The 13,045-nt window shown below is 56.6% G+C and overlaps 1 protein-coding gene across 3 annotated transcripts in view; it reads left to right on the forward strand.

Annotated features, from left to right (window-relative positions):
• Window positions 1–99: 99 nt before the first annotated feature.
• LETM1 (leucine zipper and EF-hand containing transmembrane protein 1) overlaps window positions 100–13,045 on the forward strand; it is a 40,489-nt gene continuing 27,543 nt past the window's right edge. For 2 of the 3 annotated variants that reach the window (XM_047847220.1, XM_047847221.1), the window contains exons 1-3: window positions 100–394; window positions 5,795–5,855; window positions 11,709–12,159. In XM_047847220.1, coding sequence (XP_047703176.1) covers window positions 316–394; window positions 5,795–5,855; window positions 11,709–12,159 — 591 coding nt within the window. In that variant the 5' untranslated portion in view covers window positions 100–315. The remainder of the gene's footprint in view (window positions 395–5,794; window positions 5,856–11,708; window positions 12,160–13,045) is intronic. The other variant, XM_047847219.1, reaches the window with a different exon arrangement.

Raw genomic sequence — 13,045 nt, forward strand, 5'->3', positions numbered from 1 at the left:
TCGCGGGGCATGCCGGGACCCGTAGTCCACGGAGGCGCGGGCCCGCCCCGCACCTGGCGGGCGGCTGGCGCCCGAGGGGCCCAATGGGAGCGGCGGCCCGGCCGCCCCGCCCCGCGCCGCCGGACGCTGTGCCGGGACATGGCTGCCGCCGGTGCCGGGTCGTTGAGCTGAGTGTCGGCCGCCGGGAGCCAACCGCCGCCCTCAACCGTCCGCGCGGGCGGGCCGAGGCGCCGGCGGGCCGGCGAGCAGTCGCGGCCGCCGCGGAGGACGGGGAGGCAGCAGCAGGAGGCCGGAGCGGCCGCCGCAGCCGGGCACATGGCGTCCATCTTACTGAGGAGCTGCCGCGGCCGGGGGCCCGTTCGCCTGCCGCCGCCCCGCGCCGCCGCCCCGAGGGGTAAGCAGCCGTCCGGGGCCGGGTGGGGGCTGGGAGCCGGGACAGCGCCGGGGCCGGCAGCGGCAGCGGCAGCGGCAGCGGCGGGGGTCCAGGGGCTGGGGTGGGACCGAGGGGCCAGGGGCGTTAAGAGGGCCGGAGCAGGGGGGTCCGGGTGTCTCGGCCGGGGCCGAGACCGGCGGACGGCAGAGGGCCTCGGGCCCAGCGGCCCCGCGACTCCCCAGCGCGAGGCGGCGCCCCGGTGGGGTGGGTGGGTCGGGGCGCTCGGGCGCGGCCCGGGGCTGGGGTCACGCCGGGCCGGGACTTGGGGCGGCCTCGCCCCTCCGCCACGCCCCGACCAGCCGGTTGCCGGGGCGTGAGTGCCGCGTGCGGGGCGGCCCGGCGCGGGCGGCGGCCTGTGACTCACTCGCGCTGTGTGACCTTAGCCGCCCGGCTGCTGGCCGCTGCGTCCAGAGCGGGTTTGGGAAAGTTTTTTGAAGGGAGCGCGCTGACGGCCAGCCCTGGGGCTGTCTGGGCGCTCCTCTCGTGGTTAAGCTTGGTGGAACGTGGTGTTCACTCACGAGGACAGTCGTGCCCTTGGGCCACGTTTAGGACTCTTCACGTGAGACGGCCTGGGTCTGCCGCCTTGTGGGACATCCGTGGGACCGATATCCGTATAGGACTGTGTGGGGCATGTGTAGAGGGGCCCCAGGCCTTGCTGTGCATGGCCCCAGCCTGGCCCCTTTGTACCCCCAGGCTCTGTGACCCTAGCTGTCCACACAGATCACACCTAACGCGGGGCTCCTAGGGGTTCACATGTCAGCAGTCCACACTCCCTTTCTGACTCTCTCCCCTTTGACATTAACCTTTCTGAGTTCCTTATTTGTAAGATTGTGACTTGCCTTACAAAATTTAGATTCAAGTAAAATAAATTTCAAGGTACTGTACAATTCACAAAAGCACTCCCAAGACACATGATTCTTGTAATTTTTTTTTTCAACGTTTATTTTATTTTTGGGACAGAGAGAGACAGAGCATGAACGGGGGAGGGGCAGAGAGAGAGGGAGACACAGAATCGGAAACAGGCTCCAGGCTCTGAGCCGTCAGCCCAGAGCCCGACGCGGGGCTCGAACTCCCGGACCGCGAGATCGTGACCTGGCTGAAGTCGGACGCTTAACCGACTGCGCCTCCCAGGCGCCCCGATTCTTGTAATTTTTAAGTGATGGCTGGTTGGCTTCTTAGAACTTTGGAGCCATGGGAAGGGCATTGGGCCGCAAGAACTGACAGTGTGAATGGTCTAGGTGCCCAGTCAGCCTCCCATCTTACCACCTGCCCTCAGAGTTTTCCGTGTTTAGGATGGTAATGAAAATGGCCACTTCACGGCTCTGTGGCGTGTTCACAGTTTAAAAGTTAGCGGAGTTTGTCCTGTGGTTGCATCGTTCTGGGACCACCGACGTTTCCTGTAGTTGGCACTGTTCTGTATTACACAGGAAGGGGCTGAGAGGGGGTCAGGCCTCCGGGTTGCTGCGGGGCCAACAGGGAATCCAGAGCCTGTGAGACCCAAGACTGGACTGTGGGGCACAGTCCCAAACCCTCCGAAATGGCACTCCCAGCTGGGCACAGCAGTCCTTCTCTGGAGCACTTTTCCCCATCGTTAACTTCTTTTATGAGTATGGCTCGTTGTCGTAATTAGTAAACCAACTTTGAAGCGTTATTATCGACTGAGGTCCTATACTGTATTCGGATTCCTTTCGTTGTGTTCCATACTTTCTTCTGATTTTTGTTTTGTGATTTACATACTCTATCTCTATTCTGCACGTACTTTTCTATTTGTTGGAAACATTTCCTTTACTTCTTTGATTTGCACACATTTTACTCTGATGTCTTTCTTTGTCCCAGGATCTTATCCAGGACACCACACTACATGTAGTTGTTATTTCTCTGTATAGTCTTGGCTGTGACACGTTGCTCAGGTTTGCCGTGACAGTTTTGAGGACTGTTTAGATCTAGTGTAGAATGCCCCTCTATTGGGATTTGTTTGGCATTTTTTCTGTTTTTCTTTTTTTAGTTTTTAATTTTTCTTTTTTATTTTTGAGAGACAGAGTGGGAGTGGGAGAGGGGCAGAGAGAGAGGGAGACACAGAATCGGAAGCAGGCTCCAGGCTCTGAGCTGTCAGCACAGAGCCTGACACGGGGCTCGAGCTCACAGACTGTGAGATCATGACCTGAGCTGAGGTCGGACACTTAACGACTGAGCCACCCAGGCGTCCCACGTTTGGCATTTTTTCATGGTTAGACTGGGGTTATGTGTTTTGGGGAGGAAGATCACAGGTGTGATGTCCTCATCACATCCTGTTTAGGATGCCTGCTAGCAAGATGAGTTTTGTAGTCAGTATTGACCTTGATCACTGGGCGGAGGTAGTATTTGTCAGATTTCTCCACAATGGGGAGTTACTTTTCACCCCCTTTTTGTGCCATGCTTTGGAAGTTGCTGTGTGGGGCACATACTTGGGAGTGGGCTGGGGCCCTGTAGCGGGGGGACTGACCGGGTTTGCCACAGACTGGGTGAGAGCCGTGAGGTCTTGGCCTTTGGCGACTATTGAAACCGGGGAGGACTCGGGGAGGAGCAGGCCGGGGCAAGCCGTGGGTTCTCAGAGCTGTTGGATGGCAAGTACTCAAGGGACCTCAGAGTCTCCTATCCTCACAGGTATTCCAATGCAGGGTGCCTGGGAAGGTGCTGGAGGGTGGGTAGGGAGGATCCTGCCCGGAGCAGCTGGTGGAGAGAACCCAGAGAGCCCTGTCTCCTGGAAACCAGGTGGAGAAAGGTGTGGGATATGATGAAATACATTTGGTCTGTGCCCCGTCCCTGTTCCCGGCAGAGCTCTTAGAACCTTTGATAGTTCCTGCAACTAAGGGGTGTTTTGTGTTACTTATAATGAGCCCCCTTTCTTCACACCTATGCTAACAAGGTACCTGAGATTAGAGGGTTGGCTCTTCCAGCCCAGCCCCGACCTTCAGGGAGGGGAAGGGATCTGGGGATTGAGCTCAGGCACCCGAGGCCGAGGCTGTAGTCAGTCACGCCTAGGTAAGTGAGGATGACTCCTGACTAGGGAGGCTTGGGGAGCCTCGGAGTTGGTGGCTTCTGCAGATGCTGACCCCACAGGGACAGAGGCTCCTGCGCCTAGGAGTCTTGGAGACCTTCCTTGGGGACCTCACCGTCTGGCTGTTTTTCCTGTCCTGTCTAATAAACTCTAATAGTAGGCAGAACACTTTGCTGAGTTCTGTGCTGTTCTGGAGAATTAACAAAACTGAAGGTGATCGTAAGAACCCCCAGATCTGTAGCTGGCAGATGTGTGGGTGGCCTGGGGACCCTGCTTGCAGCTGGTGTCCCTAGTGAAGCAGTCTTGTGCTGAGTGCTTAACCAGTGGGTTTGCATTAACTCCGGATAGAGTCAGAATTGAACGGTGGTTGGGGCCCCTGGGTGGCTCAGGTCATGATCTCACAGTTCGTGAGTTCGAGCCCTGTGTCGGGATCTGTGCTGACAGCTCAGAGCCTCAAGCCTGTGTTGGATTCTGTGTCTCCCTTTCTCTGTGCCCCTCCCCTGCTCGTGCTCTGTCTCTCAAAAAATAAAATAAGACGTTAAAGAAAAAAAAAAAAAAGAATTGAATGGTGGGTTGCCCAGTTGGTGCTGGAGTATGGGTTGTTGGGAAAAAAACAAAACAAAAGAAAAGGACTTCTAGAAGGAAAGAGTGGCCCACCCATGAACCGTATCTCAAGAGTCCTCATCACCTCCAGGAATGGGGTTTCTCAGAGGGCCAGGGAAGCCTTCGGAGTGGGGAGATTCTGGGAAGGGACCAGGTGGGACCGGGATGCACAGTTCACACAATGTAGAGATGGGGGGTAGGCCAGGCAGCTCTGGGAGCTGGATGGCTTGTGTGCTTGCTGGGGTGGGGGTGGGGGTGCAGCGTGGGGTTGCAGGGAGCAGGCCCAGGGTGGGGGTGTGCAGGGGAGTGCATAGGGCAGGGGTGTGGGGGCAGCCCAGGATGGGAGTGCGGGGTGGGGGGGTGTCCAGGGTGGGGGTGCACTGGGGGAGTGTGCAGGGCAGGGGGCTGGCCCAGGGAAGAGGATGTGGAGGGTGTGCAGGGCAGGGATGCAGAGAGCAGACCCAGGACAAGGGGTGGGGGGGTGTGCAGGGCAGGGGGCTGGTCCAGCGCAGGGGTGTGGGGGGGGGGTGTCCAGGGTGGGGGTGCAAGGGGGGAAGTGTGCAGGGCAGGGGGCTGGTCCAAGTCTGGGAGTCCTCTGTTTGGTCCTCGGCTAGAGTGAGAAAGACTTGGTGTGATTGGAAATGTAGTGTTTGAGATGGGAAAGGTTACTTTATGAACCACAGAGACCACATGTGAGCCCAGACCCCAGCTTAAAACAAGGCTGTCACTCATACTACAAGGTCCTAAATTTAATGTTCGATGGGAATATGAGAGTTGCCTATGATGACATCGGGCTCCTTCCGAGTTACATAAAGTGACCAGTGGAAGTGTGTGTCCCCAGAGGACCCACTGGGAGCAGCCTGGATGTGCCCTGCCTGGTCTGCTCCGAGCTTGTCCAGGAGTCGGCACCTGTCCCCTGTCGTGCCTGTCTGCTCTCCTCCCTTCTCACGCTGGCTCCCCGAGTAAGGCCTCGGCACCCCAAGCCCGCTCTGTGCACTCCTGCTGCCTGAGGGTCTTAGGGTGCTGGCCCGCCTTTCCAGCCCTGCTCTGCCCTGCCAGCACGTGCCGCCCCAGGATTGCCAGTGCCTGTCTTGTCCCCTCCACCGCTTGTGTCCGCAGCACAGGGTCTGAGCACAGGTCGTGTGACTGGACTTGGAATTTATGCTCAGGGAAAGTGTCAAAAATACACAAAAATCCTAAAAGCATGCTGTACGCTCAGCGGTAGTGTTTATCCAAGATACGGTTTACTTGCAGTGTGTGGTCTACGAGCGGTTCTCATAACCCTCGCCCTCCTGTGGGCAGAGAAGTTGGGGGACCCTTTGGATCAGGCCCTTGCTTGCCCCGTGGGGCTGTCTGTGCACTGGGGGGTCCCGCGCAACTGCGCATCAGCTGGAGCGAGTAGGGAGGGGTCCCGCCTGGGGAGACCTTCAGGCCGGGCTCTGGGCCCTCGGCTGGTGGAACCCGGTGTCCCTGGTAGGGGTGTGTGAGGCCAGGGGCTGCCTCAGGTCCGCCTTCTTTCCTAGAGCTACCCCAAGACACCGTGTTCCTAATGTGTCCCTTCACTTGGCAACACCCTGAAACCTTCCGGCACTCAGAACACGCTTCCAGACACTTACTCTGTGAAAGACACGGGGCACCCTTTCGGGCTCTAAAAGGTGGTGTTGGTGTGAGACGCCTGGTTTGACACGACTTTTCTTGCTTTTTCTTTGTCTCTGTCATAGGTGGTCTGGGAGAGCCGGCTTGTCTCAGTTGTGCCAACGCCGTGGGGTTGATAAGCCACTTGTAAGTAAATCGTCACTTACCGTCCTTCTGTAAGTGGGAGCTTGGAAGTGCTCGAGTGACGTGTGACTCCTGATTGTGGGGAGACAGTACCTCCTGCTTTGCTGTTTTTGTTTTCCTTTCTTTTCACCCTTTATCTTTTCATTTTGAAACATAACCACATGTTAGTGGGTCTTTGGAAAATAAGCATTCATAATTTCAGTGTCTGTTACAAATATTGTTAGCATTTTGATGTATTTTATTCTGGTCTTTTGTTCACGCATCTGTTTTTTATTTGTTTATTTAAATGCTTTTTATTTAGTTTTGAGAGAGCGCGAGAGTGTGAGCAGGGGAGGGGCAGAGAGAGAGGGGGACAGACGATCGCTCTGTGCTGATATCAGCAAGCCTGACGCGGGGCTTGAACTCACAAACCATGAGATCCTGACCTGAGCCGAAGCTGAGCATCTGACTTCCCACTGAGCCACCCAGACGCCCTCACACGTCTGTTTTGGAAAGCTGCGCTGGGTACTTCGCACCGTGTGCTTTGCCCTGCTCACACGGCTGCTGTTTTCAGTGGCTTTTCATGGACTTTGCAAAAAGACGTTGGGTGCTCCACGCAGCATTGCAGGTGTGGGGCTCCCTCAGTGAACACGCTAGACCCTCGCTTGAACCCCATTTGGTCCTTCACAGAGCGTCATGTTGAGCGAGTGGTGGCCGCAGGGCTCACTTACCCCCACCTGGTTCTGGGGATATGTCTGCAGTGTGGATTTAGCCCTTCCCTCTGGTGAGAAGTCTGTGATACTGTTGCGAGGCTTGGAGGGCTTCCTGGAGGGAGTGGCATCCACTCTTCCCTGTCCGCTGTCGCAGATGGACTTGAACTTCTCTCAGGGTTCCCGTTCTCTCCCACCTGCATTCCCTCTGCCCAGCATCCCTGAGCACAGTTTCCTTCTGATCCCCCTCACCTACGTGGTGGGATGCCCAGACCTTTCTTCCTGATCCCAGGCCCTTGTCCCAGACACCCAGAGTGGAGCCCGTCTCTCCCTTCCATCCCTGATTCTCCCTGTTGGAGAGTGCAGGACCCCCTTCCCAGGTGCCACCCAGGTGGCCCCTCACAGCGTCTTGCCCATGGAACCACGGGGGCTTTTAAGTTTTTTTACTCATTTGAGATCGTTAATTTGTTACCTCATCTGGAGAGGGGCCCCTGAGTGGCTTGGCTCAGTCAGTTAAGCGTCGTACTTCGACTCAGGTCATGATCTCACGGTCTGTGGGTTCGAGCCCCACGGTGGGCTGTGTGGTGACAGCTCGGAGTCTGCTTGGGATTCTCTCTCTCTCTCCCTGTCTCTCTGCCCCTCTCTCTAAATAAATAAACATTTGTTTTAAACAGACCTTTTTTCTCTCCCAGGTGAAGGTCACTTTCTTTGTGTAGGCCACATGTGTTAATTGAAGGCAGCTCCCCGATGTGTTGGATTTGGTCTCGTTAATGGACCTCTTGTCTCGTTCTTTGAGTGGCTATTGCTGGCGCGTAAGTTGCCAGCCGTCTTGTGTCCAGCCCCTTCTCACCGCTCCCTTTACTAGGTTCCAGCTCCTTCTGTAGCACCTTTCCTTAGTGGTGGGCGTGGTCCTGGGACGTGGTGACAGTAGGTCTTGCTTCTGCTGCTTTTGGGTTCCCTCGGCAGCCGGGTCTTGCCAGGAGAGCTGCAGGCAAGAAGTAGTATCTAGTGTTGAGTCTGGAAGGTTGGCTTTTGTTTCTAGGACTCTGCTGTGTCTTTTTATTCGTAGTGCGCTAAAATGTTTTTATTAGGAATACGTGTTGAATTTTTCAGGCACCTTTTCAGAGTCAAATGTACCTGCATTTAAGATTCATATTAAAATATAAGCACTCTGTGCTTTATTAACGTGAATTTTTTATAAGTTAACAATTTTTAGAAAATTAAACACTTTTTTTTTACAAAGTTAAGCAGTGAGGGGCACCTGGCTGACTCAGTCTGTGGATCATATGACTCTTGATTTCAGGGTCGGTCGTGAGTTCAGGCCCCACGTTCGGTGTAGATTACTTAAAAATTAAGTGAAATAAAATTATATGTAAAAAAAAAAAAAAGGAAAGTTACATAATGAGAACTATAAAGCTGTTTTGCTGAACTCATGCATTTGAAATGAGCAGTTATAGGTGAGAGTTGAAGTTTTATATCACATCCAGCACACGTTACTTGTTACTTTGATGGCACAGATAAGTATCGGTGACCCTTGAACAAGAACGCAAGGCGGGGCTGGGGGCGCTGGCCCCTGTGCAGTCGAAAGTGCACCTGTAACTTTTGACTTCCCTGAGACTTAGCTACTGACAGCCTGCTCTTGACCAGAAGCCTTGCTGAACATAAAAAGTCAATTAACACGTGATTTGTATATGTATCATATGCTGTAGTCTTACAATAAAGCAAGCTAGACAAAAGAAGACTTAAGAAAATGGTTAGGAAGAAACGCTTACGGGACTGTCCCGTGTTTATGAAAAAGCCTCAGCGTGGACGCGGTCCCGGCACAGAAGTCCGTGCGTGGCGCGGGCCTGTGTGGTGGCGGTGCCCCGTGAGGGGGTCTGTCATCTCAGTTTTCAGCTCTGGTGGTCCCGACCCCAGAGCGTGAGCGGCTGCGGAGTTTCTGATCCAGAACCACTCGATCGATGGGCGTTATCTAGCTGCCCTTGACCTCCTTTATCCTAAAAGTGAAGGCAGAGAGGGAGTCCAGTTAAGTGCAGCCCCTTGGTTGCAAAGCCCCCCAAGCACAGGGGGTCGTTCGATGGCAGGACGGGGCTGCCGTGAGGCTCTCGGGCTCCTGCATGGGACCACTGGGAGGACTGGTGGCTGGTGCTTGCCTGGCCCCCGGAGTGTCCTGCAGGGTGCACTGGGTACCACAGGGCCTGGAGGGCGCGGACAGGGGTCCCAGTGCCGTGGGCGGCGGCCTCCCGTTCCCCAGCTGAGGGGCACCTTGTACTGCGGGCAGCGTCACCTCTTATCTCTGGGCAGAGAGGCAGCCTGCGCTTCGGGAGCCATTCCTCCTGGTCCTGGGACCGGTGGCTTTATTGCCCGCCTCTGCTTCCCTTGCTTGTTGCTGACGCCATGTCCCTGAAGAACTGAACGCGGCACGTTGAGGGTTGGCGCCCTCCGTGGCCCAGCCGGAGGCCATTGTCTGGGTGGGCTGTCCCCCTGGGAGGGGGACGTGCCAGGTGGCCCGCAGGTGCTGTGCCTGTGGCATCGTTTCAAGGGTCCAGAAGGTGCTGTGGGGGGAGCAGGCCTGGGTCCCTCTGCCTGCCCTCCTGTGTTCGTGCGGCTGATGCCACGAGGCCCGGGAAATGCTCTGACCCGCGAACGCACTCCTCTGCCAGGGGCTGCTTAGGACTTCTCCCCTTTTTTTTAAGATTTCATTTCATTTCTTTTCATTTCATTTCATCTGTTTATTTGAGACAGAGAGAGAGAGAGAGGATACCAGGCGGGCTCCGTGCTGTTAGTGCAAAGCCCATCGTGGGGCTCGATCTCGCAAACTGTGAGAATTCACAAACCCCATGATCAAGAGTCGCATGCTGGGGCGCCTGGGTGGCTCAGTCGCTTGAGTGTCTGACTCTTGATTTCTACTTGGATCATAGAGGTTGGGCTCTGTGCTGTGTGTGGAGCCTGCTTAAGATTCTCTCTCTCTCTCTCTCTCTCTCTCTCTCTCTCTTTCTCTCTCTCTCTGCCCCTTTCCCTTGCCCACACTCTGTCTTCAAAAAAAAAAAAAAAAAGTCACACACTCTACCACCCGAGCCACCCAGGCACCCCTGGTTTTTCTCTTGTTGAAGGTGGCAGCAAGTTGTCAACATTGAGGTGGACGTGGGAGCCCGCACCCTTAGGTGAAATGAATGCCTTTGATAGGAGTCCCTCAGCGTTTTCACGTGAACAAACAGACTGTCTTGTAGTGACTGTGTATTTCTTGTTGACGTTTCTTTTGTCCAGAGTGGTTTTTTCCCACTTTAAGGGGAGCGAAGAAAAGAGAAAGCAGGAGAAGGTCTGGTGGTGGGCCTGTGGGAAGCTGGGCCCACTGACCCCGTGTAGGTGAGGCGGGCGCTTCTCGGGAGGGATGCCGAGCCGTGGGCTCTAGTGACCTGGGGCAGAGCAGGGTCCCGGCAGTGCCCAGATTAGTTTTGTTTTGACGAATATTTCTAAAGTAATAAGTTACGCAATTTTATGCTTTTTGAAAACAGCTAAACCTTTCTGGGTAGTATATTGGTAATGTTAGTTTCTAGCGTGCTTGAAGATAGCCAGATCCCGGAGCCTCGCTGGCCCCAGTGGATATGCAGGGTGCCTTTCAGCTTGCTGTGTTTTCGCGAGTCTCTGCTTTCGCCTGTTGGCTGTGCTGTCCAGCGCCGACATCACGCCTTCTTGTGGAAGCTGCTTGCTTCCTTGCTCGTTGAGTGTCGGGAGCCTGGATCATTAAGTTGGACAGAGACAGGATGGCAGACTGATCCCTGCATCAGGAGGTGAGGCTGAGGCACAGAAGGCACAGTCTGGGGCCACAGTCCCACAGCCGCAAGTGACTGAGCGGGTCTGCTGTGCTCTGTGCAGCCTGTCCCTCGGCAGCTGTGACCCAGTCAGGGCAGGGTGGGTTCAAGGCCGCGCCCTTCCCGCTCAGGTGTTGACTGTGGGGCCCTGGGGCTCACGGCACAGGACTGACCCTGCCCTTTGAAGGCAGGAGGCCGTTGAGGGGTTGCTCGATGGGTGGCGGGTGATGCCCTGTGCCAGCTGCACCCACGTGATGCAGGCTGTGAACCGAGGTGGGCACGCCTCTGGCTGTCCTTCAGCATTCCCCACCTGTAAGAGGTACAGCTGGACCAGACGTTCCCTGGCTTCCTCCAGCCCCGATTGGCGGCTGCCAGCTCCCTGGTGGGTGTCGTATGCACCTGGCGCTCTGGGTACTTCACGTGTCTATTACTGCACACATTTATAGAGGACGCTCACGAAGCACAGAGAGAGGTTAATTAACTTGCCCGAGGTCTCAGCATTGAGTAGTGGATTGGAATTTGGGATGGGGCAGGCAGCTGCGGAGCCCAGGTCCCGTGAGATGCTCCAGCCGATGGGAAGAGGCTGGGCTTGTGTCGGTTATGAGCACGAGCCTATGAGCTGACTTGGAGCCTGTGGCCTCCCGGGGGTGGGTTTGTGCCCGGGGGCGGGGGGAGCGTCGTCCAGTGTGACGGGTGGGGTATGAAGGAGATCCCGGGGCTCCAAGAGTCGTGCAGGTAAGGTGTTCCAGCGCTGGATGTCATCGAGGCTCTGGGCTGAGCAGAAGCAGCAGCGTGGGGAAGACGGAGGAGCGGGTCCGGGGCGTGATTCGTTGGGTTTTCGCCACTTGGTACAAACGTCTCTGCTGGACAGTGCACGGGTTTGGGTCCCCGTGGATTTGAGCGTCCTCACTAACTTCCGGGGCTCGCTCAAGAACTGCAGATCTTCGTAGAAAGTCACCTGGTAGGGAATGGACCTCCCTGCCCCGCCTCCACCCCCCCAATTCCCCAAGTCTGGGAAGCCACCTGGGAGACCTGCCCCGAGGTCGGTTCTGTAGTCCGGGGGTCAGGGGCCAAGCTCTGCTGTTTGTGTCCAATCTGCCCTTCCTTCGAGCCCCCGGCCCCTTGGTGCCCTGGTGCCACCTGTGAGCCCACGGGGACCGACAAGCCCCTTCCCAGCAGCCCCTCTTCCTCCTGATGTGTTTCCCGGGCACGCAGACGCGGTGGGGAGTCGGTGTCGGTGCTGGGAAGATTGAGTGTCTGTGTGGTTGTGACGCAGCCTGGTCCGTGTCGCGCTTGCGGGTTTGAGGTGCCAGGAGGTCGCCCCTCACCGCTGTTTTCCTCTCTCTCTCTTCAAGGAATGTCTCGTTTCGCTGCTGCACTCCTGCCCACCCCGTGTACCTGTCCTTCAGGACCGATCCCCGTGGCTGCTGGACTGCGAGACCCGGGCGCGTGTGCTCGGTGGCCCGAGTGCCGTGGGCCCCCGCCCCCGCTGGCCTGTTGGTCACAGGGCCTCAGTTCCTCCCCACGCGCTGCTGGCACTCCACGCCCCCGCTGGGTGACGACTCTGTGGTGGAGAAGTCCCTCAAGTCCTTGAAGGACAAGAACAAGAAGCTGGAGGAGGGAGGCCCCGTGTACAGCCCCCCGCCGGAGGCGACCGTGAGGAAGTCCCTGGGGCAGAGGGTCCTGGACGAGCTGAGGCACTATTACCACGGCTTCCGCCTGCTCTGGATCGACACGAAGATTGCGGCACGCATGCTCTGGCGGGTCCTCCACGGCCACAGCCTCACCCGCAGGGAGCGTAGGCAGGTAATGGACGCTCGGCAGGTCCCGGTCGGGCCGCCTCTTAGGTGCTTTCAAGTACTTCCGGGGCTTTCCTTCTGCAACTTGTGGTTAGAAGATAATAATAACAACAGGAAACTCTAACCGTGAACCTCCCTGTACCACCTCTGATAATCTCTCGGTGCCTCCGCGGCCAGAGGGTCTCTCACACCCCGTCTGTGGTCTCCCGTCGCTCTGGCCTTGTGCCACCGCGTCGGCCTTCTTTCCTGTCGGAGGCCTGTGCCCACCCCGGCGGACTTCTTTTGCAGGGTAGCTGCCTTTTCTGTCTCGTTGCTTTCCAGATGTCTGTCTTTAGGGCTGTGCTTCTCCCTCTGTGAGCTGGGTCTTACTTGTTGGCTCTGAGCTCCTGACTCAGGTCTCACCTCTGTCATCGGCTCCGGAACCTGCCCGCCCACCGGCTCTTTAGCTGCCGGGAGCTCTGGTTCAGCATTCGGTACGCCAGCTTTCTCCGCCATTCACCAGCTCTTTTATTTTTAAACCTGTTTCTTCATGTTTATTTATTTGGAGAGAGAGTGAGCGTGAGCAGGGGAGGGGCAGAGAGAAAGGGAGAGACGGAATCCAACTCAGGCCCCTCACTGTCAGCCCAGAGCCTGACTCGGGGCTTGAGCCCACGAACCGCGAAATCTTGACCTGGGCCAAAATCGAGAGTCGGACGCTTGACCGACTGAGCCAGCCAGTCACCTCTGCCCTTCGCCAGCTCTTAAAAAAAGATCGCTCCTATTTTTCAGGAGCTCAGACCTTCTGGGTGCCTTACTTTGCCTGAAATAACTGACAGTTACACTGTAGACCTTCCCTTCTCCCGTTCTTGCTCTTTTCTTTTCTGGTGGGTCCCCGGGGGCCCAGGGGCAGCTTT

This window comes from Prionailurus viverrinus, unplaced genomic scaffold, assembly GCF_022837055.1.
Source record: "Prionailurus viverrinus isolate Anna unplaced genomic scaffold, UM_Priviv_1.0 scaffold_45, whole genome shotgun sequence".
In the NCBI taxonomy this organism is placed as follows: Eukaryota; Metazoa; Chordata; class Mammalia; order Carnivora; family Felidae; genus Prionailurus; species Prionailurus viverrinus.